The 27,682-nt window shown below is 33.5% G+C and overlaps 1 protein-coding gene across 1 annotated transcript; it reads right to left on the bottom strand.

Annotated features, from left to right (window-relative positions):
• LOC110100610 lies at window positions 1-27,682 on the bottom strand. Its single transcript, XM_020828191.1, has 5 exons — window positions 27,535-27,682; window positions 19,293-19,377; window positions 15,498-15,552; window positions 2,595-2,999; window positions 1-117 (listed from the first exon to the last, which is right to left on the bottom strand). The coding sequence occupies exons 1-5, from the start codon at window positions 27,680-27,682 to the stop codon at window positions 1-3; spliced, it is 810 nt and encodes a 269-aa protein (XP_020683850.1).

Raw genomic sequence — 27,682 nt, 5'->3', positions numbered from 1 at the left:
TCAATGATCACAAGCCAATACAACTACACATGAATGCGTTAGAATGTATGAATTTACCTCTTCATGGTTCAAAGGAGGTTGCCTTGGCTTTCCCCATACAAGTGATAATTTGTCAAGCTGTCAAAAAGACATACAAATTACTCATTAAACCTGAAAACATAAATCATAGGTTACCGGAAAAATTATTTTGCTAGAGAAAAAGGTAACAAATCAATAAGAAACTTAAAAAAAAGTAGGTTTAATTAACCTCTTTTTAGGACAAGAATATGCTTGCGTAAAATTAAGAAATTTTATTAATCAGAATTGACTTAGAATACAAGAAATTTGAACCAAAATAAAATACCAAAAAGATATAAAGTTTATTCTTCATACTGGTTATCTAAACAGGCACATTTTATACGTATAAGAAATAAGAATGCATCTTGACAAGAAGACTTTTTTACAAGATTGTTATAGTATCTTTGTAAGTGCAAGATCGAAGTAACTACTTATCCATTAGTAACTGGAGAGTTTGGTTTAAGTCTGCAATCATGTATCAGGTGCGTTCTATTCACAAGTAGAGAATAGTAACGTACTGATGCAGAAAAAGAAGGGAAAAAATGGAACATTTGAGATTTGAATTTCTTGCTTTAATTGAGATCAAAATATTAAGAATAATTAAATCAAATCAAATTCAATTAGAAACCTAATTAGATTTAATTTAAGTAACTTTCCTAAAATAGGCTATCTTAAATTAGGAAGGTATTTCAGATTCAAAATTACTTAGAATTTGAACTCAAATATTTTCCTAACTTAAATAGTTTGATAAAAGGAAGGTAATCAAAGGGGAATTCAAATTTTGGAGGCAAAGAGGAAGAAGGGGGAGGGTCGGCGGCGTTAAAAGGGGGAGGAGAGGTTATAGAAAGAGAATTAAAAAGGACTTTGATTCGAACCTTAAATTAGAGAGAAATATTTAAATCACATCCAATTAAATAATTAACTGGACCTAATTCAAATACTTTCATAAAATAAGAATCCTAATTTTAGAAACAAAATTCATATTCAAATTAATGTGAATTTTAAATTTCAATTTGTTACTAAGTTAGAAGGGCTAAAATAGGAAAGGGCTTTGAATGTAAAGGGAGATTTGCGGAGCCAAGGGGAAAGAAGGTGGCCGACAGTTTGGTGAGACCGGCGGCTAGGGAGGTTGGCGCGGGGGAGGGGGGGTGACGGGTATTGTGTTACCCTTCACCAAGGGACTTCAGGCCACGAGCCCGGACACATCCTACGGCTGGTGGAAGCTATGAATTCCTCCCATAAGAATCTCACTCAAGGTTCTTCCCAAAGAACACAAATGCAAATACAAAATTTTATTAATCATCCAACATTACATTACACAAGCAAGGGCCTCTATATATAGGCCTAAGAAACTAAAACAAGACACATATGCCCCTAGGGCTTACATAGGACGACCCTCTTAAGTAAGGGTAAAAATGAAAAAATTCATAATAAAAATAAAAATTACAAATAACAAATTAAGATAAGGTGGAATGATCTCGGCCGTCAATCGTCGTCTCCTTTGAAAATCTTCATGATCGGATGTCCGCATCACTTACGCTATCATATTTTAAATGTTGGAAACCTATCTAACAAGCCCACTTACGAGTAAGCAAATGGAATATATTTTCCCTAATAACAAATTGGTGCAACATGGCTTGGCTGATTTGAGAAGATGAGAGTGTTACCTCAACCCCCCATTCCAAACAATTGAGCTGCTTATGCAGCGAAATGAAGACGGGACATATTACAGCCCTAATGCCCAACTTCTCTTATTTTGTTTTCTTTAGGTACTTTCCATGTAACTCTACCGTAATTTTGATTATTAAGAAAAAAAAAAGAATAAAATGAATATTCTTTTGAGATAGAGAAAATTGTGCACTTCTTGGAATTTTCTATGAAGTTGAGCCTCATTTATTGTAAATGGTGAAATTCTTGGTAGATATAGACTACTTTCTGAGATAGAATAGGTTGAACCTTCAGTAGTGTTTCCTATAGAGAAGGGAAAGAAATCCCTAGATGAGGAAAACCTGGGACTAGACAGAGATTCCGAGACAAGTGGGGAAATCTCAACTGCAATAAAATAGCCGCTAGAAACTTTCATTGCTCTGCGAAGCCAATAATTTGGTTGGCATGTTCTATGTCATCTGGCAAGATATGCATTTCCTTTTAATGCAGATGCGGCATTAACAATCAACACAATCATTTCTGAAATCAAGGTAAGAACGGACAAATGAATGAGCTGCAATCTGCACTCAAAAACAATATTTCTCAATTAACTGATTGGTTATGCATTTAACAATCACAGAAAGTTATCCTAGTTTTGTGTTATATCTTATGTCGAGGATTATTATGACAAATCAGAGAAAAATGTAACAATTTACTAGGGTAAGGTATTCTCAATTCTTATTGGTTCAAATTACATAATTTTTTTAAAGTGATTATAACAACCACAAAGACAACAAATGAAAATTGTGAATCAGAATCCGACATTGAAAACAAATGCCTATTCTAGCGTGCAGAGAAGTCTGCAGGCTTAGCTTAAGACTAGGAATTACCTCAGTCGAATCTGATGTTGCCACAATGTTATCCGCCTTTGATTGCGTATCATTAGGCTGACTAACCACTCCGGAATCCAGCGGGGAACTATCTTTCTGCTTTCTGTCATGGAGAAGCTCGTGACTTTCATGAAATTCACCAAAAAGTTGTGTGGTTGCTTCCCGGGCAAACTTAGTCACGAGTGAGAACTTTTCCATAACATGAATGGAAAGGTCATGAGTAGGGTCATGGGTCTTGCGCCGGTGTCTTCCCCTGTATTCAAAAGCACTCGAGGTACCACTTGCGGTAATTCCATCTACCCTCATAGAATCATAAATTGAAGAAACCTCATTAGGTGAGCCCTGCATTGGTGTCCCATTAGCAACTGAGAGAACCCTTGGAAGCTCCAAAGATGACAAGCTTTTCTGCAAAAGGTAATCAAATGGAAGCAAAGAGATCAGAAAAGAAAGCCATAATTGTCAAGCAAAAGCTATAATACCCAAATATTCGAAATAAATGTAAGTACATACTTTCTCTAAATGTATATTGATTTTCATTAAATTCTACTTTTAAAATCGAGTAGTTTGACATATGGAAGTATGCATAAAGTATTAATCTAATTTAATAAATTGTACTAATGGTACAGCTAATGTAGCTAATGTATTTAACTGATTATAATTAACTTATTATGATTAAAACAGTTAATTCAAATCCAAGTATTATGTATATGAAGAATTAATGCAATTCAGATTCTAAATTCCAGGATTCCACTTAGGTTAGCATGCATTGGCTGATCTTTTCCTTAGTCCATCCAACGGTTAGCATTAAAGCTTAGTGGAATGCAAGAGCTTAGTGGAATTAAGAATATCTATATTATGAGTCTAGGAAAAGAATTTGGTCGAATGAAGAATTCAATTGAGGAAGGGTATAAAAGGAGGAGGAAACAAGAACAAGAAGAACGAATTTCAAGGGAGGTGAGATACCTTACAATGCTATAGAAATTAATAATTGTTTTCTTTGATTGCAATTCATATCTATTCATATCTATTATGGTTGATAGCATTTATTTTAATTTTCTTCAATTTATTTCAGCTTATTCATGACTATGATTATTCGTAAAGTATTATGTATACTAGCATATGTCATGAGGAAAAAAAATGATTACTATTAGGAAGGTGATTTAAGCCATATGTTGGGGGATAAGCCCGCACAAGTAAAGGCGAAAGACCTAACGAGATAAGCCTATACTCTCAAGTCTAGAAATTGGGAATTTGGACCTAACCTTGAATTGAGAGAACAACTTCAATTCTAAAAGTTGGGAATCTAGACCCAACCTTGAATTGGAAAGCTGAAAGGGTGCAAAAGCTTATAGTCATCATATAATATATTAAAAAGGGTGTTGAACAATTAACAAAAATGAAAGTGTACTGTTATATTTTTTTTGTGATCCATGTGAAAGGTGCTCTAACCATATTATTATTTAGTCATGAATGGTGCTCTTAGAGGAGATCTGAAGGATAGCTGTATAAACCTTTTGGTATGTAAGTAAATTTCAAAAGATTTAGTAGAGCTTTGTATTTGTTTTAATTATGTTTAATGTTCAGTGAGTACATTATATGCTTCCATTACGATGTTTGGAGTTGATAGGTTGACATGTTAGGAGAGCCTAAGTAAATTTCTTTCCTTCTCTGTTATACTCCAGTTTGTTTGTTAGAGGGTAAGCCAAACTGGGGTGTGACAAAAGCTGACTGTGAAATATCTACCATACAAGTTTCTGATACATTCCGGATAAAAGCATCTCATGCAAGCTCTCAAAATCCATTTTGAATAAGATAAATTTCTTTTGGAGCAATGCACCTATGCTACACATTCTCTCATCTACCACTCATTTAAACTATTTGGATAATACTTGTGTACATTTGTAAATATGGAGTGAGATAACACAATTTAGTGAGTATATGATACTTCTAAATTATAATAATACAAAATAATTTGAAAAAAACATGCATACTCTTTACAAAACATAAAATAATTTAATTTGAAATTTATTTGAGAATGACCATGAGATGTTATGCATATTTATATATTACACATGTATATCTTATCGTTATCATTTTTATAACTAATACAACCGTTACAGGAGACACCATCTAAAATAGTACAAATGAATGTACTTCATTTTTCATTTCCTTTTCCATAACTTTTTCTAAAACCTTTTTCATTTCACGCATGTGGGTACATTATGTTCTCAGCCAATACCATAAGAGGGTGTGATCCATCAATAAATCATGTACAAATAAGCATGTCTATATAGCCATTTCATTCATATAACACTCATTAACTTTGTAAAGTAATGTGAAACAGAATATATTAATAATCATCTAATTCAAAATGACCAATCATTAAATATGAGAAAGATAAATCATGATCTAACTTGCAAAAATAAATAAATAAACATGTATCACTATTTTTCAATGCATTTAATTTGAGAGAAAATAAAATCATCACTGAAATTTAAAAAAATGAGTACTCACCTCGAATCAGAAGTCTTGAAATTTTGCTTTAGTCACCACTCTATTATTGTTAGCTTAATACCTATATAATGATATTCTCATTGTCATACTAATAATTTATCTCTAATTCAAAATATTCTCTAATTCTAATATTTAAAGTTTACTCCCATAAATTTATAGATCTAATTGTAAAACCCGAAAATGTCGAATCATAGTGTCGCGGGGAGCTGAGATGCACTGCGACAAAAATAGGCAAATTTTTGAAGTTGTCAGAATTTGACGAAATAATTTTTATAAAATTCTACATTAAATTTAGATCAATTTGATATAAAGGATTTAGGGTTAATTTTACACGGTTTTAAAATTAAAAATCGTAAAAAAGTATTTAAAGAAAAATGACTAAATAGCCCTTTCCTTTCTAAATGAAATTTATTCATTTAAGGGTACATGCATCATTTGGTTTTTCCCTCACCGCCCTAAAGGCCTAAAAGGGACCGAAACATTTCGGTCCCTTCATTGTGCATTTGTCAGAACACAATGAGGGAGAAAGGGGCGGCAGGCAAGGTCTTCTGGGAGCAGTTTAGGGCGGTTTCCGACTGTGAATCTTAGAGGAAATTGAAGGGAAGAGCTTAAAGAAGAAAAATGTGAGTTTCTAAATTGAAATCTCTTTGTTTTCATTTATATTTCTTATGTTGAAAATCTAGGGTTTTTCCAAATGCTTAAAATTTTAGAAAGGGAATGTTTGGAAAAGCTTAATAATGATTTTCTAAACCAAAATTCTTATTTTCTCAATAGTTTGTAAGAGTTCCAAATTAGGGCTTTTTCGAAAACGTAATTTCTTTGAAAGTGCTTTTACAAATGTTATTCTTAAAAGCTTTAGGAATGCTTTTAAGGGTAAAAATTAGGGTTTATCACATTTTTTTTATTTTCCCCAAATTTTAATTAAAGAAAAATCCAAAAATGATTATGTAAGATGAATTATAATGCTATGTTAATGATAATAAAATGCTATCTTAATGAAAATGAATGATGATTAATGTTGGGTAGTAGAAATTTTGAGATGAATTAGAACTCTCTTTGTTGAATTAATTAGGTTATCATAGTAAGAAGTACAGGAATCATTTATGTTACTTTGTAATTGAGAACACAAAGTTGAAAGTTTAAGATCTTATAATGTTATTTGAACCATGGAAGATTTTTTATAATTAAGTTGAGACGAGTATTGGAATCTACCGCAAAGCTTGAGCTTAGGAAAATATTAAAGCTTGGAAACATTTAAGGTGAGTACTCATGACTTTTAATTACAGTAATGATATTGCTTCTCCTCTACATGATATATCAAGTATTATTCTTATCTATTTGCTCGCTGTTAATGTTACATGATTTTTCTTTATAATAAACAATTGAGCATGTTAAATTAAAAGATATCATTTATCCTATGTTATCATGATATTTATTATAAAATTCAATATGATAAGATATGAAAAAAAAAGTAAAATGAAATGATATGATATAGTATGCTTGTATGTGCATGTTGACTGATGGAGCACACCCCCTTATGGTAATGGCTGGGGATACAATGTACCCATGCACATAAAAAAGAAAAAAGAAAATGAAATAGTAAATGAGTACCTTTATTGGTACCAAATTAGACGGTGACTCTTGTGACGGTTGTATTATTTATGATAAATGAGAATATATAAATACATATATGATATGTATGAAAGAAATGATTTATGCTTAACATCGAAAGTTATGAAATGAAAAAGTCTCAAAATGAACTGATATAATTAAAAGATTATGCATATTTGTTTTCAAATTATCTTGAGTTACTATAGTTTAAATGTATGTTTTACTTACTAAGCTGTGACTTACTGTTAGTTGCTATAACTTTTCTTTCAGGTAAGTTTATTATAATCAAAATGAGTAGAAGATGCAAAAATGTGTACCTTAGACGTGAGACACAGAATGAAAGGTAATTGAATGATTTTTTTTGTATCAGTTTATATTCTTATTTGAAGTTTTAGTGGTTCTTTCAAAATTTATTGAGATAGTTTTAGATGAATTAAAAAATTTAATCTATCGTCGACCGTCTATTCCCGCCTCGTTTATTTGAGCCTTCGGGTCGAGTTCGGACAAGAGTGGTATTAGAGCACAAGGAGTTTCTTAGGAATTTGAATCGTAATGAAAGAGCTATAAGAATGATTTATAAACTTATTTGAGAATTTAAATATTCATTTAGATAATACAATTAATTAAATTTATAAATATATCAGGTATGCTGATGATCAAGACAATGTAATCAATAAAAATATGAAAGAAGAAGAACTACCACTTGAAGTGATAGTAAACACCAATACCTTTACCTAGATGATGGCGGTTATACCCAAATGCTTCAAAAATCAAGATCATAACTTGTAGTTGGAGTGGATAAATATCTAAAGTTGTTTCAGGACATGCGACCACTATTATTCAAAGGTAATGAGGGACCAATTGAGGTAGATAATTGCTTGCTCCGTATAGAAAAGATTCTGGATAGCATGTCATGTCCTGATGAAAGAAAAGTGTCACTCGCTACCTCTATCTTGGATGGAAAAGCATAAAAGTGGTAGAGAGGACAACGTAAAGACAGGCTAGGAGATATTAAAAATTTACTGGTCAACTGGGAAGACTTTGTATAACTTTTTAGAGAAAGGTTCGTACCTATGTCAGCAATGAGGCAGATGCAGGATAAATTTATAAGACCGATTCAAAAAGACAAATCAATGAAGAAATGTGAAGCAGAATTTACAACTCTATCCAGATATGCACCGCAGTTGATTGCAACAAGAGAAGAAATGTTATCAATTCCTACCTGACCTAAAAAATGCAATTAGACAACCTTTAGTACCTTTAGAAATTGAAGATTATTCAGAATTGGTGGAAAGAGATAGAAGGGTGGAGATTGATTTTCAAATCACTCAGAAGAGAAGGAACCAACATAAAAAGAAGATATCCAAAATAATTAGACTGAAGGATCAAATGAAAAGAAGTTTAGGTCTAACCTTAATGGAGTTAGCAGCATTACTGCTAGTATAGCTATGGAAGCTTGTGCTGAGTGTGGAATATTGCATAAGAGTGAATGTTTGATGGGCTCCAATACTTGCTATGGGTGTCGTCAGCCTAGACACATGGCAAAATATTGCCTTACATTGGTTTAAAGGACTTCAAGAGGGATGAGATCAAGTGAAGCACCTTTACAGAAGAATTTTGGTAATCAGAAGATGATTGAACCATCAGTTTCAGCTCCAATACAAAATCAATTAAGGTAGAATGTTCAACCGCAGGTTTATACTTTGACTCAGTAGGAGCCCAACAAATCCACAAATGTTAACAAAGATAGTTGAAATGGCTTTATTATCTAATATAGTGACTTGTTATGTTATATTAGATATTTTGGATTTAGCAGGTTATTTTGTTATGTTATATCAGACGTTTAGTTTTATTCACTTGTGTATTCAATGTTCAAGTTTATATTGTCTGAAATTGAAGATGTTGTTTACTTACGTAACTAGAAGTTATATGTAAATTTTAAGGACAAAATTTTATTAGGAGTGGAGAATTGTAAAACCCAAAAATGTCGAATTGTAGCGTCGCGACGCACTACAACGCACCGCGATGAAAATAGGTAAATTTTTGAAGTTGTCTGAATATGACGAAATAACTTTTATAAAATTTTACATTAAATTTCGATCAATTTGATATAAAAAAAACATCAGATTATTTTTTCACGGTCTTGAAATTAAAAATCGACGAAAATTATTTAAAGGAAAATGACTAAATAGCCCTTTCCTTTCTGAATGAAACTTATTCATTTAAGAGTACATGCATCATTTGGTTTTTTCCTTTTCCCCCACCGTCCTAAAGGCCTAAAAGGAACCGAGACATTTCGGTCCCTTCATTGTGCATTCGGGCGAACGCAAGGAGGGAGAAAGGGGCAGCGGGCAAGGTATTCCAGTGGCGGTTTAGGGTGATTTCAGGCATTGAATCTTATAGGAAATTGAAGGGAAGAGCTTAAGGAAGAAAAATGTGAGTTCCTAAATCAAAACACTCTTCGTTTTCACTTAGATTTCTTATTTTGAAAATCTAGGGTTTCTACAAATGCTTAAAATTTTAAAAAGGGAATGTTTAGAAAAGCTTAATAATGATTTTCTAAACCCTAATTCTTATTTTCTCAAGAGTTTGTGAGAGTTCTAAATTAGGGCTTTGATGGGGACATCAGTTGGAAAGTCTACCGTCGACGTGGCCGTAGATCTACGGCCACGATTTATCCGATGTACTTTTGATTTTAGTATTATCATTTTCTTATTGATGTATTTTATTTCAGCATTTTCCCTTTTAACCCTTTCTTGAAGGATTGAGTCATGTAGCCCCTTGAGGGTATTTGAGTCCTTTTGCTTTATGTCATTGTAATAGGCTATTTAAAGTCTTCCTCTTGTACTTTTGAAGCTAATGAATGATATTGAAAAAAAAATTTCCTGCATTTTGTCTTCTTGAAGCTTTTGTGTGGAGCTTGAGAGTTGAGAGTTTGGTGGAGCCTAGGAGAGGCCACCCGTCGTACCCAACAGTCACCACCGGTGGCTCTTGGTTTATCCTCCTCCCTTGTTTCCTCTCTACCCAATATCCACCGCCGGTCATTCCCCACCACCAATCACCACCTCCTAACCTCACCACCCAAGCTCAATCTCCCCAAAACCCGCCCCCTCCCATTCATCCCGCCGGCCACCTCCTTAACCGCCGGCCTCCTCTTCATCCACCACTCCATTACCGTCAATTGCCGGTTCCCTTGCCGCCACCTCATGTATTTTCAAATTTTGAAATTTGAAAATTTTGATGAGTGAAAGTTTCCAAATTTGTCCGGTGCCAAATTAGAAAAGTTTCAATGAGGTTTCAATTTCAAATTTGAATTGAAACGGATTTGAAATTTTTCTTCATTAATTTGTTGGAGCAAATTAGGAAAACCATTACACTCTCACAAACCCCCCTTCCCCCTTACTATGCCGCCGGCCCCCTTGGTGGCTTCCCCTCCTTTAATGCTTCATTAAGGCTCCTAATTATATGTCTTTGAAATTCAAATTTCCAAAATTTTCCCTCCATTTCTACTTAAAATCTGAGAATAATTTTAGTATGGAGATTATAACAAATTTTCTTCACCCCATTTAGTTCTCTCCAAACCCTAGCTTCTTCCTCCCTCCCACCGCCATCTCTCTCCCTCTCCCACTCTTGGTCTTTCTCTCTTTACATGATAATGATGCATGGCCGATCCGGCATTTGATTCCTACTTCGCATCCGATGGCCAAGGCGTCGTGGATCGCCTCAAATTTCCTTCGTCGGCGTGATTCAAATCATTGACGGATCTCTAGAAATTTCGTCCTCCCGTAGTCGTCGTTGAAGGAGTAGCTATTGGAAGGTGCGTGGTGAATTACGACGTTTCTCCGAGAAGGTGATTTTCTTCCTTGACTCATTTACTTTCAAATTCTACTTTCTTCGTGAGAAATTGTTCAAGCAAGAGATTGTGTCTATTTATCGCCATCCACTAGTATTCGTAGGAATTGTTACTTCTTTGCTTTTGGATCTCTTTGTTAAACAAAGTTTAAGTTGGAAACTACCCCGCATGCAATGCTTTATTTTCCCACGTGTTTTTATTTCGTTTAGCATCTTGCGTAGTTTAGCCTAAACGGAATTGACCGTTTATTAGTTTTACTTTGTTGTTTTAATCACAAATAACGAAAATCTGAAATTGTTCTCAAAATATTTTGTGCAAGTTTCCGATTTTTGCATGTAGTCCTACATCAGGCTTTTTCCAAAACGTAATTTCTTTGAAAGTGATTTCATAAATATTATTCTTAATAGCTTTAGGAATGCTTTTAAAAGTAAAAATTAGGTTTATCACAAGTTTTTTTTATTTTCCCTAAATTTTAATTAAAGAAAATTCAAAAATCATTATGCCTAATTATTAATTTGGGAAAGGGGAATATTTTTGCATAAATTGGTGATGGAAATATGAAAATTTGGTTTTCAAATTTAGGGCTTTAGGATAAAACGAAAATCAAAATCATTTTTAATTTAGTTAGGTAATTCGAATGAGTTAGAAAGGAAAAATGTAGGATTTAGTCATTTTCTTATGTTATCATGATGTTTATTATAAAATTCAATATGAAATGATATGAAAAAATGTAAAATGAAATGATATGATATAGTATGCTTGCATGTGCATGTTGACTAATTGAGCACATGCCTTATGGTACTAGCTGAGGACGCAATGTACCCGTGCACGTTAAAAATGAAAAGGAAAAGAAAATAGTAAAGGAGTATTTTCATTGATACTAAATTAGATGATGGCTCCTGTAACGGTTGTATTATTTATGATAAATGACAATGATATGAATACATATATGATATCTATGAAAAAAATGATTTATGTTTAACATTGAAAGTTATGAAATAAAAAAGTCTCAAAATGAACTGATATAATTAAAAGATTATGCATATTATTTTCAAATTATCTTGAGTTATTATAGTTTAAATGTATGTTTTACTCATTAAGTTATGGCTTACTATTAGTTGCTCTAACTTTTTTAGGTAAGTTTATTATAATCAATCAAAATGAGTAGAAGAGGCAGAAATATGTACCGTAGACATGAGACACTGAATGAAAAGTAATTGAATGATTTTTTTGTATCAAGTTATGCTCATATTTGAAGTTTTAATCGTTTTTTCAAAGTTTAATAAGATAGTTTTAGATGAATTAAAAATTTTAATCTACCATTCGACCGTTTGTTCCTGCATCATTAAATCGAGCTTCCGGGCCAAGTAGTGACACTAATAACTAAAATTTTAAAACTATTTTTATACAATATAAATTGTCCTCTCTCTGTGTCTACAATTAGCTATTGAATATACCTAAAGAGTTCTTATATTCAATTTATTTTTTATCACTTAAATTAAATTAATGCTAGATGAAAAATCACTATTTTTTAAAATAAATTAAATTTTATTATAAATCTCATAATTTGCTCTTATATATACATATCAAAATCTACACCATTAACTATTTTTAATAATTAACTTTGAAATCAAATTATCAGTATTTATCACTTAAAATTTATTATTTTTATTATTATTATTTATTTATTTTTAAACTAAAATTTGCTAGTAGTATTTTTAAAATTTTAAGTATAATCTTAGGTTTAAAATATTGATGCATTCAATATTTTTAGTTTATTTTTGTTTTAATGTATTTTGAACAATATTAGCTGAGTTTTATGTTTTTAAGCTATCCTATGATGGTTGAGCTTCCAATGATCATGGTAGGAATGTGCTAGGCATGACAAAGCCTTGGGTTTGCTTACTCTTGGGTCCATTTCGTACTTAGACTGCTTGCTAATTTCAGTTTGGTGAAGTTGCTGCTCCCGGGTGGGCCTTGGTTGCTTAGTGTTGAGCTCAAAATGCTGGAATTCTACTTGGTGTTAGCTCATAAATGTTGAGCTGAAGTTTAATTCATTGATTAGAGATTAAATGCACTTCCTAACTCATTAAATAAAAAAGGTATGCTTTTTTTCAAGCTTATTATTGAGGAGCTCAATGGAGTGGACTTGTGCCTTTTCTTCTTTCTTTGTCTTCTCGGTTTTCTCTTGCTGGTTGGTTTTCCGTGATCTGCCACTTTGTCTCCTGTGCTGGCTTTTCGGGCCCCTTGCTGGCTGGTTTTTCGTGACCTGATTCTTTGCCTCATGTGCTGGCTTTTCGGGTCCCTTGCTGGCTTGTTTACCGTGGTTGTTTGGGGTGGAATTCCGTGAGTTTTCTCTATTTTTCTATGCAGAATTTCTGCTGCAGTTTTTGCTGTCTTTTGGCCTTCTAATTGGTGACTTTTGGCCTTTCATTTCCCTAATTCTTATTGGATTTGGTTGGAGGTGTTATGGCTATTTGTCTACCTTCTTTTGCTTATAAAATGGAGATGTTTTGGCATGAAAAAGGTTGTTGAAAATCTGAGAAAAAATCTCTACAAAAAACGGAGGGTTTCTTCTTGGAAAAGCTTGAGAGCTTGTTCTATCCCCCCTTTCCTCATCTCTATTTCGTCTTGGCTTCTAACCCCTTCTCTACAAAAGTTCCACTCCACTTGTATCCTTCTTCTTGAGCTTTGGAAGTGTACGTTTGCTGAAATTTGGAGACATTTTCCGAAGGAATTTAGAAAGAACGTTGGACGCTTTTGCAGTGGTAGACCCTTGGTTTGCAAGCCCAAGCACAATTTTCTTAAATTTCCTACTTTCGTTGCATGTGAGGAGACCGCTAGACGGTTTTACTGAGGATAGCGTTTTTATGTTTTTATTTTGTTTTGTTCGATTTGGCTTTTGTTTCTCCTAAGTTTGTTTGGATGTTTGCAAGCTACATATGAATTGAGTTTGGTTTAAGTCTTGTCATGGTGTTCTCCAATTTGTCTCTTTACTCTAGTTTTGCTCACATCAAATATGATAATTTTCGCATTAATCAATTATAAAGTTTCTATTTGAAAATCTAAACATTTCCTTTATTAATTAATTCCTATTTTAATTATATTATTAATTATAAATTTTCATTAATACCTAATATTGATTCCTAGAAATAATCACAAAAAATTACAAAATAACAAAACAATATCATACAAAATCTAACATATTCGCTTGTCGCTGCTCTTCTCGTCGACACGAATAGCATGCATGTGCCTTCCCACTTCTTGACATTTTGCACACAGTCTTCTTCTTCCCAAATTGATTCTCCCTCTCGATTTCAATCTTGCTTTCAATCTCTCATCGTCTCCCTCTCACCTCACAACTCCCATCTTTATAGCAATTCAAAGAAATGGAGCTTCCCCTTCGACTCCCTCTGGTGACTACTCGCGATCCTAATAGCCGAAAACCCCTTCGATTCCTTCGTTGATAATGAGACGACTTCTTCATCCTCGATGCTCGGCAATAACAGATTCTCTCTCTTCCGTGCTTTACGTCCCATTAACTTCCACATGATAGAACGGCTCGACACCTTGTAGCGAATCGATGAGCCCTTCATCATCTTCGTCTTCTACGAACACGACTCTAGGCGAAGAAACCAGAAGTTCGCTTGGCTCCTTCACTCGACTATGAAAATCTCTATCCCTTCGCCTCCCTCATCTTCTTCGTCCCTTCTTTATTTCAATTCTAGGTACAAAGCCGGCTTTCGTCGGTTCAAAATATTACAATTTTACACTTGGTGGATGAGGTAATTCGATGCTTTGCAAATGGTTACTGATTTTTCGCTCATATATCATATGGAGAAAGCTTTGATAATTAATGTAACATTAGGAATATCTTAAAACAAAATTGGTAAAAAAGAGTATTCTGGAGTGAGGACCATGAACAAAGCATTTATTTTTCCGGTATGGTTCACTTGCACTCACAATCCTTGTTCTTTATAATTAAATTAAAATCACTGATATTTAGAGCTAATAAAGCTTTACAATTAGCTTAGATAAAACATTTAAAATAACTCTAACCATGCATCTTTTCGTGGCCCTTTTCTATTAGCAAATTAACATTAATCCTGTACCCCGCATCTTTGTGCACATTAATCTTCTTCTCATATTTATTCATGCCAAAACTATACTATCATGTACTATATTATCTTATGGACTATGTTTGTCTTCCATACTCTCTCACAATCATTTAAAACTTTCTCCTTCCTAAGTTTGCCTCATCGTCCAACATTATCATTCTCATTTCTGAACATTAGATTTTACTTGTATGTCCCCTTTTGGTAACTAACTCGTAAATACAACATGCCAGGTTATGTTAGAGTTTTACAAACTTTTCCCTTCTTATATGCCAAAACAATTTCTATATGAAAAAAATCCACAAAACTTGAACCAATCACACCCTTCATTATTAACAATTATAACATTATTGAGTGCTCATTTGTAGCTCCATATACATAAAAATGCATACATATTTGTTCACTCAATTTTTAAACCGAGACTACTCAAATTGCTTAAATTGAACCATTCAATTCATTTTAACTGAATTGCTTCAGTTGATACGGCCTTAAAAGAAAACTGTGATAGCTGATCAATAAAAAGAGAAACGAAAGAAATGCTGCTTAAATGAGAATACAAAAAACTGCTTTTGCAAAAGAAAAAATATTAAAGATGAAAATGAAGCAATTAAGATTAACTTGGTGTACACTTGATTGAAACAGGAATGCAAGAAATGACGCTAAAATGATATTCCATATAACTGTTTTTACATTAGAAAATATTAATATGAAAGTGAAGCACTTAAGCATAATGGAATTGAGATTTTAGAAAACAAAGATAGTAAATATTTAATTACAAGCTGTAGAATCCAGACAGAGTCAAGTGTGCACCTGAAGAGGATCCTGAAAATCATTCAACAAAAAAACGTTTGGGTCATCTGCAGACCTGAAAACATCATTTGCCACATTAAGAAATCTACCTCAACAGCTCGTGAAAAACAAAATCTTACAGAAAAAAATTTACATGCACGCCAATACATTTATATGCGCTCGTGTAAAAAATTTTTAATCTAAGTACAGAACTCTATATGTACTGGTAAATGGTGCAGGTTTATTTTATCGTACCTTGGCACGTTGTACTTATTCCTCAATTATAAATAGGACACGGTTGTAATAGATCTCAAACTTTTATTCAATAATTAATATCTTAATTAGCCTTAGAGGTCCTTATCAAGCAAAAAACAACACATTTAGTAGAAAATAAATCCCAATAAAAATAATAAGGCCAAAAATAAACCAACAACAACAACAAAAACAACATCAAGCCTTTATCCCACTATGTGGGGTCGGCTACATGAATTTTTTTCTCCGTTGTGTCCTATTAAAAGTCAAATTCTCGTTTAAATCAAAAAAAGAAATATCATTTTTAATATTTTCTAACCAAGTTTTTTTAGGTCTGCCTCTACCTTTCTTAACATAAGTCAAATCTAATACCTCTACTTTCCTAACTGGGTCATCGGAAGGCCGCCGTTTTATGTGAACAAACCATCTAAGGCGACTCTCTCTAACCTTATCTTCTAATGGAGCTACTTCAACCTTTTGACGTATATGCCCATTTCATATCCTATTTCTAAGGGTGCCACTCATCCACCTGAGCATCCTCATCTCTGCCACACTTAACTTAGTATTATGCTTCTCTTTTAATGGCCAATATTCGGCACCATAAAGCATTGCAGGCCTCACCACCATCTTATAGAATTTCCCCTTAAGTTTGAGGGGTACTTTTTTATCACACAATAAGCCCGATGCATTCCTCCACTTCAACCATCCAACTTGAATTCTGCTGATAATATCCCCAACTATTTCACCATCACTCTGAATAATAGATCCAAGATATCTAAAACGTGTACTTTTATTAATGACTTGATCGCCCAAAGTCACAGTCCCCTCACTAGGTCTATTACTACTAAAATTACGCTCCATATATTCCGTTTTAGATCTACTCAAGAGAAAACCTTTAGACTCTAAGGTTGACCTCCATAATTCAAGTTTACCTTCAACTCCCTCTCTGGTCTTATCAACAAGAAGAATATCATCAGCAAAAAGCATACACTAAGGTACATCCTCTTGCAAATGTCTAGTGAGAACATCCATGACTAAAGCAAAAAGATATGGGCGTAAGGCTGATCCTTGATGTAACCCAACCGAAATAGGAAAATCATTGGTCAAACCACCTTGTGTTTGAACACAAGTAATAGCTCATGCATACATATCTTTAATGATTTGAATATAAGCGTTATTAATTCATTTCTTTTCAAGAACTCTCCATAGCACTTATCTTGGAACTTTATCATATGCTTTTTCTAAATCAATCCCTATTTTCTCTATATTTCTCCATCAAACCTCTTAATAAATGTATGGCTTCCATAGTCGACCTACCCGGCATGAATCCAAATTGATTTTGAGAAACATTAGTATCATGCCGCAACCTATGCTCCATAACTCGCTTCCATAGTTTTGAGTATGACACATTAACTTAATTTCTCTATAATTTGCACAATCTTGTGCATCACATTTATTCTTACAAATAGGAATTAACACACTCATTCTCCACTCATATGGCATCTTTTTAGTCTTCAAAACAATCTGGCATCTTTTTAGTCTTCAAAACAATATTAAAAAGTTTAGTAAGCGCCAAGAAATTCCTTCATCTCCTAAGCATTTCCACACCTCTATTGAAATATCATCAGGTCCAACAGTATTTCCACCCTTCATTGCCAGGTCCCAAGTCCTGGATGAGAAAAGTTGAGGGTTGTGTTAGGTACTCGACAGCCAGCGTAAAACTTGTCGAATAATAATGACATGAATCCTTTAAGGCCAAAAATAAACCAAATAAAATAAAATCCCAATATCAATATTATACAGAACTCAAAATAAAAAAAAATATTTAATTAATCTCTCCATCAAGATGTAACATTAGTTCGAATAGAATAGCTGTCTCAACTCCCTTGGGGTGTCAAGAACTCTCCTTAGAAGAATCAAGCTAAAGGTACTCATCAAGAAGGTTGGGAGATATGCATTGAAGCTCCTCATAAGTCACCCATGAGTCATCTAAAGGTGAATGACCTCACCATAGAATAAAATAATATTGCCCACACAAAGAAGCTACCAAATACAACCTCATCTGAAAAACCTGCTCAACAATTTGGACTAGTATAAGGCTAGTGGCAAGATTGAAACTGTTGCTTCTAGAAAGGATGCATAAACTCCTACCGTAGAAATACTATATGTTGAAAATTTGATAGGTTGGCAAGTATTAATATCTCACTATTGAAAAACGGAATAAGATTTATGTCGATAGGAAAATCAATAGTATATGCATTTGATCCACATTTTTTAAGTATTTTTTTATGAACCAGAGGATTGGGCATGAAGTTTCATAAAGGAGTTAGAAGAGAAGCATCAAACACATAATCATCTTCATTATTTTCATGAGATTTGTGCAAATATTCATCATAGTTTTATACTTGTCAATTAGTAAATCAATTTATGTTTTAACGTCAAAATGTTATTCAAGTACATAATCAGCAAATCATGCAATAGAATCAAAATATGCATGAAAAGAAAATGATATAAAAGTCTTAGGCGCTTTAGGTTGCATCTCATGCAAAACTTTAAAGGGTCACTTTCCCATAGTAGTGTTACCAGGGCTATTGTAATAAATTTAGCCATAAATAATAATAATTTTCAATTTTCTAAACTATTATCAATAAGTCAATGAAGCAAATTTCCCCTATGTCCACTCATTTATTTTGGGGTGAAATCAAGAAAAAACTTTAACTATGTCCCAAAAACTTTTGATACAAAGGTTGTCCAAGAAACTGATTTATCTAGCTATCGATAGGCCAAGCATTTCATTTGATGTTGGAGTTGTAAACCAAAACATGCAAACTGCGAAACAAAAGCATTGGGAGATAATCATGTTATGCAATTAAAAAGTTCACTAGAAAAAGGCCATTATGTATTAAAAGCGAGTACTAAAGTAAGGAAGCATTCCCAGAGGTCAATTCAGCCAGATCTGTTGATCACAAAGTTAATATTTTAATATAATATTTTTATTAGAGGTAAAAAAATCATTAAAAAAAAGTAAGAAATAAAGTATTATGACAAGATCCAACGTTGAGGTTGAATATAAAGCTATTCCCCATTTTATATGCAAAACATAATATGGGTAAAGACTCTTCTCTGAGAAGTTGATTTGCTTGTTACACAGCAATAGTTTTGTGTTGTAATCATAATGTTACAATATACATTATCAACTTAGAAATGGTTATCACTTTAAAAAAAATCATGATTCCTTATGTCTATGGTTCAAACACAAGCTTTATGGTGGAAACCTTCATGTTAGGTTCGTCAAAAACTTTGAGCGAGTGAATAATAAATTAAATTCAATTAGTTGCCTTTTTCTAATTTGGATATGCCTATAATTTGGATATGCTTATAATTAACTAATGTAAATAGATGTCTCTAGTGAATAATATAAACAAGAAGGATTTTCTTCTCAATACCACATGTATTTAAATTTTTGTAATAAGTCATTAAGATGGAAACAACTTAATAAGACCATTTCAAAAGAAATTATACAATTAATATGTTAAGGTTGAAAAAAAGTTTTAACATACAAACCTAACAACAAACACGTGCTGCTTCAAAGTTGCAAGAAATTCACGAACTCCGCCATTGTAGAAGTATAGGGGAGCGAAAGCAAGCCCTACATTTGGCCACACAAAATCTTATATGTATGGATTACCGAGATAAACATACAACTACAAATAACAAGCACCAGGAAGTCCTAAAGAATACAAACATCCTGAGATTGCTATATTTCATTTCATTTAAGAAAAAAATTAATTTAGCTTATTGCATATGATTACTAAAAATGTGATAGTATTAATTACAGAAAGAGATGTTGGAAAAGAGCCTCAACGTCCTTGTGCCAATCTCTAAATAAAAATAACAGAATAATGCAAGTAATCAAAAGCCTTAATATAATGTAGAAAAGTAGAATGCATCAAACATAAAATATATAAAGGTTAGTTTGATCAGAAAAAGAATAACTAGGTACCATAATCGAGTTTTCATTTGTGGCGGGAGCCCATATAGGAGAGAACTTTCAACCCATCTTGCATACAAATTGAGGGGCCAGGGAGTGAATTGGTCTAAATAGCAAGAGTATCCCCAAGATTAAAACTACAAATAGTGACGATTTGTGAAAGAGATAATTGTGAGGCAGTTGCACATGGAAATCTGTTGAAGAGCAAAAGCACACCTAAGAAAATAACCCCCTTTTTTTTATTCTTATGTATACGCTAACTCTTTAAAGTGATGTTAACCTTAATTATGTCACAAATCTATGACAGCGATTCAAGATCCAAGTAAGTACATCCGACCAACAGAAATTACAACCAACTTACTGTCCACTTATAAGGAGAGGCATGGGGATGGAATTCATAGGGAGTTCACACACACAAATTTAACAAATTAATAATAATAATAATAATAATAATAATAATAATAATAATAATAATAATAATAATAATAATAATTACTATTAATAATTATGATGATGATGATGATTAATAATATTATTTTCATTATTACAATTACTATTATGAATACTATTATTAATAAATGTTACAGATGATAAATATATAATGACATAGTCTTTGATGATTTTTGAAAGAGATAGTGATGTAGGACATGCATGAAAATTTGATTTAGATAAGGAATTTTGCACGCTTAATGAGTAAGATCAAATTAATTAAATCTTTATGGTGATTCAAACAAGGAAATAAAACATAAAGAGCGGTAAACACAAGCTTAGGCCAAGTTACTTGCAAGAAGTAGAAATCACATAACAATCAATTACTCTTGACATTGCAAACGAAATGAGTTTCAACAAGAAATCCCTACTCTAACAATAAGAGAAGTGCTATGAAAGATCTCTCACACAACTCCTAATAAATACTAGGCTTTAGCGGGAAGAGTTAACACAACTTTCCATGAGTCAATTAGAGCTACAATTGAGAGCATTTAAAAGATAAAAGAGTAGGGGAAAAGATCACCCAAATAGACAAGACAAACCAAAGCTCCGGTGTGGTGTTTATGTGCTTGAGAGGAAGTAGACAACAGTTCTCAACTCCTAGATGCCTTAGGACAACAATTTGATGATCTCGGGATGGTGGACAGCAAACTAATCTCGGCTTGCATGTTTGGGCAGCAACCTGAACCTTCCGGGCAGCACACAGTGATCTCTGAGTAGTGGGACAGCTTCCCGACACTGTCCAGAAATTCTGGACAGCAATGTTACTGCAGTTTTGGTTCTTGGGAAAAGCTGGAAAGCCAACTTCTAATGCTTAGAAAAACCTTGGATGGTTGCTAGATGATGCTTGGAACTTTTAGATACTAATTCAGGAACTCCAATAGTGCAGGACAACAAAATAATTCTTCTGATTTGCGTAGACAGCAAGCCAAAAGTTCCAAAACGGGATGGAAACGTCAGGGTCGGCTTGGGAGGGGCTGACTGGATTTGGGATTGGTTAGGGAGAGCTTGATTTGAGGATTTAAGGAAGGATTTTAATTAGAAAAGAGAGAGGGGGGGCATGCATGGGGAGTTAATTGGGTAATTTATAATTCCTTTCAAACTTGGGTTGCTAAAAGGGGAAAGAGAATTAGAGAGAAATCTCTAATCAATTTTAGATTTGAGAGGATTTGAGAGTTCCAAAAATAAATAAATCTCTTTAGGAAAGGATTTCAAATTCAAGTTAATTGGAATTTGAATTGTTTCCAAAGTTAAGATGATCAAAATTAGGAAAGTATTTAATTCTTTCCCACATGAGAGGTTTTATTTTGGAAAGCATCAAGGAGGTGGGAGCTTGGAGGGGTCGGCGGCACCAAGGGAATTGGGGAAGAGATAATGCTTCTTTAAATTAAGGAATTAAATTTGGGAAGAGATAATTCATCCCAAATTAATTTAAAACTCAAAGATGAAGGGATTTGAAAACTTTCCTAAAATAGGATTAATATTTTAGGTAACTTTTCAAATTCAAATAAATTTGAATTTATGAAGTAGTTGAGTTGCCTAAATTATTCAATCCCAATTAGGTAAGGGGTAATTGCAAGCAATGATGGAGGGAAAACCCAAAGGGGAAGGGGCGGCGGCTTGGGCTTGGGTTCGGTTGGGTGAAGGGCCGGCGGGTGGGGTGGGAGTTTAGGGTAAGTGGGCTGGTGGTTGCGGTGGGGGAATTTGGCTGGCGGCGAGGTGGAGTGTGGCTAGGGAATCCAGTGGCTAAGAGGAAGAGAATTGGATGGGGATGTTGGTGGCTTAATGGGGAAAGAGGAAGGGAAAGGAAAAGGAACGAAAAAGGGTAAAGGAAGAAGAACCACGAACCCGGCCGTCTCCAAGGTTGGTGGGTGATCCGATTTCCCTTCCAAGGGATTTCTCCAAATCTCTCTTCTAGAACTCTCACAACTCTCCAAAGAACACGTGCAGGAAATTTCTTATAATTCATTCATTGATTCTCAAAGAAGAAGAAGAGGGGGGCTTTAAATAGCCCATACAATGAGAAAATAAAAAGTACTACAATGCCCCTAGGGCTTACACATACCTAAGCCCTTAAGTAAGGGCAAAAAAAGGAAAAAAACATAATAAACTTCATAAAATAAAAAAATAATACATCAAGCATAAATATGAAAATCATAAGTAGCGTGATGTAATCGTGGTCGTAGATCAACGACCACACCTCTAATAGATTTTCCATGTCTTGATATCCTCATTGTAGGATAATTACACATGAAAATCATTTGAAAGAGCAAATGAATACCTAAAAAAATAACCCTTGTTTTTAATTCTTAGTTATACTCTTACTATTTAAAATTATGTTGCTCTAACTGTATGTCAAAAATCTAATAATAGAGCAAGTCAAAGCTCCAAACAGGTATTTTAGACCAATAACAATTACAACCAACACATCACTGCCCACTTTTGAAGAGAGGCAAGAGGGCTGGAATTTATTGGGAGTGCAGTGCACACATTGTTTAAATTAATACTATTATTATTATTATTATTATTATTATTATTATTATTAAATATTACATAAATGTATAATGACATAGTCTTAGACTAGGGGTGTTAATATTAGACATGACACGACAACCCTTTTGAAAAACGGGTCCGGTTCGGGTTTCGCAGATTCAACCCGTTTAAAAAACGGGTCGGGTTCGGGTTGACCCGGCGAGTGCCACACTCGCTGCCAAACCCTCGCGCGTCGCCCACTGCCGGGTAGCGAGTCGGGTCGGGTCAACCCGGCAACCCGGCCGGATCGGGTCCGGGTTGAAATGTCCGACCCGTTTGCAAAAACAGGTCAAGTTCGGGTTGAACCGTTTAGATTCGGGTCAACTCGGGTTCGACCCGAACCCGACCCGTTGACCCGAATTGACACCCCTATCTTTGACGGGTCCTTTTCATAATTAAATTCTCTTATTGGACTTGTTTTCTTTTTCTTTCTTTTGTAGGGATAGTTAACATTGTCATTGCCGGGTCTCAAGTCCTGAATAAGAAAAGTGAAGTGTCAGGTAAGATAGTCAATAATAAGTGTAAAATTTAATGAACAATCATAACATGAATTCTTCAATACATAGCATTTATGTTATGACATTCCCTGTAAGCGATTTGTATGGATTGAATACAACCAGAAGTGTGCAAGGACTACTGCACCGTTAAATAAGCAAGGGTCCCCACATCATGAACGAATGTAGGCAAAGAAGCTAGTGCATAAAATTAGAATTAGGATAAGAGCTTGGAATATAGGTTCTCATGCAATAGATATAATGAAATTTATAGATATTATAATTCATGGGAAGATACATATTTTATATGTTCAAGAAAATAAATATGTTGGAGAAAAAGTTAAGAAGATTGATAGTTTATGATTTAAACTATGGTATTCAGGTAGGAATAGTACTAGAAATTGTGTAGGTGTGATTATAGATAATAGTTTCAAGGATACAACAACGACAACATCAATATCCAACCTTTATCCCACTACTTGGGGTCGGCTATATGAGTCATTTTTCTCCATTGTGTCATGTTAGGAGTTTCAAGAATAATGTTATAAAAATTAATAGAATTAGAGATATAATTATTACTTTAAATATTATTGTTCATGTTAAAATTATTAATATTATAAGTCCATATGCTCCTTAAATAGATTTGGATTCGTGTTCAAAATTGAAATTTTAGAATGATTTAGAAAATTAATACAAATGATATCTATTTAAGAATTTTTTTATTATATGAGATTTAAATGGACATGTTAATATAACGGTAGAAGATTTTAAATATATTCATAGTGGCTACAAGTTTGGAGCGACTAATAAAAATGATATGATCATATTAAATTTTTCTCTAGCTTACGATTTTGTAATTGTTAATACCTTATTTAAAAAAAGAGACGAGCATCTCATCATTTATAAAAATAGATATAGTAAAACTCAGATTGATTATTTTTTTTATAAGTTTGAAGCAACCAATAAAGGTGATAGGACCATATTAGATTTTCTTCTAATTATGATTTTGTAATTACTACTACATTATTTAAGAAAAGAGATGATCATCTCATCATTTATAAAAATAGATATAACAAAACTCAGATTGATTATTTTTTTATAAGAAAAATAAATCGATTAGATGGTAAAGTCATTCTTAGTAAAAATTTATGTATCTAGCATCATTCATTAGTTTTGGACTTAAAAGATGAATTTAAATTTTAGTATCTTTGATATTTAACATCGTAGGATTTTTATTTATTTTTTGAACATTTAGGCCAATTAAGGCAAACTCACATACACGAGATTCAAACCCAACACCTCTTGGTTGGCAACCAAAGCTCCTAACCAACAGACCAAGTTGAGCGATGTACATAGTAGGAATTTGTTAAGTACTAATTTAGCTGTCAAATCTATTTATTATTAAAAACTATTTCTATAGTTTTATTCATATTATTTTTTATCTAATACTTTAGCTTTATAATCATTAGAACAATAACTTCATCTAAAATACTTACTTACATCTAAAAATTCAAAGCTATTCCAACTCATTAATTTCCAAGGGTTAAGAAATCATGCACATTGTGGCTTATTGACACTGCTTGACCGTGTAGTCTACGGAAATTCATATTAACTACTCATGCTGCAGTTTAATACAACAACAAGCCTTTGTCCCACTACGTGGGGTCGGCTACATGAATCTTTTTTCACCATTGTGTCCACTTAAAAGTCAAAATCTCATTTAAATCTAACAAAGAAATATCATTTCTAATATTTTCTAAACAAGCCTTTTTAGGTTTACCTCTACCTTTATTAACATAAGCCAAATCTAATACCTCAACTTTTCTAACCGGGTCACCGGAAGGCCTCCGTTTAATGTGACCAAACCATCTAAGGCAACTCTCTCTAATCTTATCTTCCACTGGAGCTACTCCAACCTTTTCATGTATATGCTAATTTTGTATCCTATCTCTAGGGGTTAAGCCACTCATCCACCTAAGCATCCTCATCTCTGCAACACTTAACTTAGTATTTTGCTTCTCTTTTAATGGCCAACATTCGGCACCATAAAGCATTGCAGGTCTCACCACCATCCTATAGAATTTTCCCTTAAGTTTGAGGGGGACTTTTCTATCGCATAATAAGCCCGATGCATTCCTCCACTTCAACCATCCAACTTGAATTCTGCTGATAATATCCCCATCAATTTCACCATCACTCTGAACAATAGATCCAAGATATCTAAAACGTGTACTGACTTGAAAGGAAAAAGTTGCATAAAGAAAATGATAGAGACAAGGGCAAGTAACATAACTCTATAACCTCTTAACGAGTAACGGGCTAAACAATATATAAAACTATATGGAAAAACAAATTCCACTGAAAAAAATTGATATTATATAGTACCAAAGCCACTTACCATACAATCTGAGAAAGCCTTGATTTTGTTAAAATCATGATGTTTCATGTTTTTAGCCAGTTATGTAGAAAAATCTCAAGGAGAAAACTCTTCAGAAGAAATGCAATTAATTATCCTGCCAGATAGTGTCATAAGTTGACTGGAAATAGACACATCTTTATATTGTTTCTTAAAAATAGATGACATGATGGAAAAGTACACAATGGCGAAAAAGGATTCATGTAGCCAACCCCACGTAATGGGACAAAGGCTTGTTGTTGTTGTTGGTGGTGGTGGTGGAACGCCCGAATAAGCATAGTAGCTTTAGTAGAGAACCCAAAGCATTATAACAGTTGCCATTTCAACACCAAAAAATTTAAGCCATAGAAGTGAACATTATAGTACTCAAAATGAGATCATTTATCAAATTTTTTCCTCTACAAGTTCCTTGCACTTACAGTAGATTGTTGGCTCTGCATAGAACTATCATATCCATTAATATTATACTTCACAAAACAAACAGCTGGATATTAAATTAAAAGAAAACAAAAATGTGAGATTTTTAAAATAACAAGTTTGAAAACCAAAGCTAAACCATATATAGAATTATAGAGTAAGTTAGAAACCAATTGCAATCACCTTACTATTGGGTATGATAGCTCCAATGGCTTAAATTTTTTGGAGTTGAAACAACATTCAATTTTTAATAGGGAATTTAACATACATAACACCTCAAACTATTAAAAAATACATATTCAATACTCAAACTATCATATTTACTTATATACCACAAAAACAAAATTCCTAACATTTGAAATGCCACTCCGTAACGTTCCCGTCAAAAATGAAACCCCGACCGGGGATTTTTCCCGTGTGAAAGCTTCTCCTACAACCCGTCGCCTCTTCTTCGCCCGAGCAGGTAACTCATTTGATTCACTTTTTTCACTCATGCTAAAACATTAATTATTTGCATACATAGAAATGCATTCAAGTAATTTTTGTTTCATTTCCCTCAAATTTGGTGGATATTGGAGTGAGGTGCAGGGTCAAACTTGAATGAAGTATGTGGGTGGAAATTAGAAAACCTTAAAGCTTCGGAGAGATGAAATCAATTTAATGTTTTTAAAAGAACGAGTTGAAGCACTTTATCATTGACTACGGGATCAACCATTCGACTTACACTATCATGTCAATGGAACATCACCTAAGAATTACATAATGGTTTCAAGTGATTCAGATGTAGTTGACATGCTTAGCAGTTCTTATGAAATGAATAGAATTGAGGTGACGGTTGCAATGAAATATCACGATAAAGATATGTCCCAATTACAAAACATTCAAACTAAAATAGACAACTAGTTACTGAAATGCATCAGTTCAGCTCAAAGATTGAAGAAAATAATGATATTATCCTAGATGATATGTGCGATGATTCTTTATACCCCAAACTGATGAGGCAAATAATCTATATGTTGGTTCATGGTTTGAAGATTCCTAAAGTTTCAAGCAAGCAGTTAGTGATGCAGGACTAACATATTTAAATGTATACGATAAGAATTTGCACAACTTATTGCTTAAAGCAATCATGATTAAAGTTATTAGCAATCAAAACGACGAAAGAAAACAAGAGAGGGGTGCCTACGTTTAGGCTAAACCACTTGCCAAACACTTGGAATATCAAAACAAGTTAGAATTTCAATAATATGCGAAGTAAATAGCTTTTAACAGAAATCCCTAATCTAACAATAAGATTGGAACATAAAAGGCACAATCAACCCTACGTTTACTAAGCTTAATCATAAAGGTGAAGCCTGGCTCATTGTGACTCGTCACCACCTACAAGATTAGGGGCTTATGAAAATAAATGAAAAGGAGAAGAGGTTCACCCTTGGGAAGATTAGGAGACAATTTGCCACTGAGCACCGGCAAATTGCTCGTCGATAGCCTCTGTTAGCGTGAAGATAATGCGGACCACGTACTCTTCGATAGAACGATCAATTTTCTGGGTTGAAATCGAAGAAGGGGTAACGAAGGATATTAATGTATCCTTGCTCGTCGTAGGCGAATCCAT

The sequence above is a fragment of the Dendrobium catenatum genome, unplaced genomic scaffold, assembly GCF_001605985.2.
Source record: "Dendrobium catenatum unplaced genomic scaffold, ASM160598v2 fragScaff_scaffold_387, whole genome shotgun sequence".
NCBI classification, from domain to species: Eukaryota; Viridiplantae; Streptophyta; class Magnoliopsida; order Asparagales; family Orchidaceae; genus Dendrobium; species Dendrobium catenatum.
This window is presented reverse-complemented; position numbering and strand designations above follow the sequence as displayed.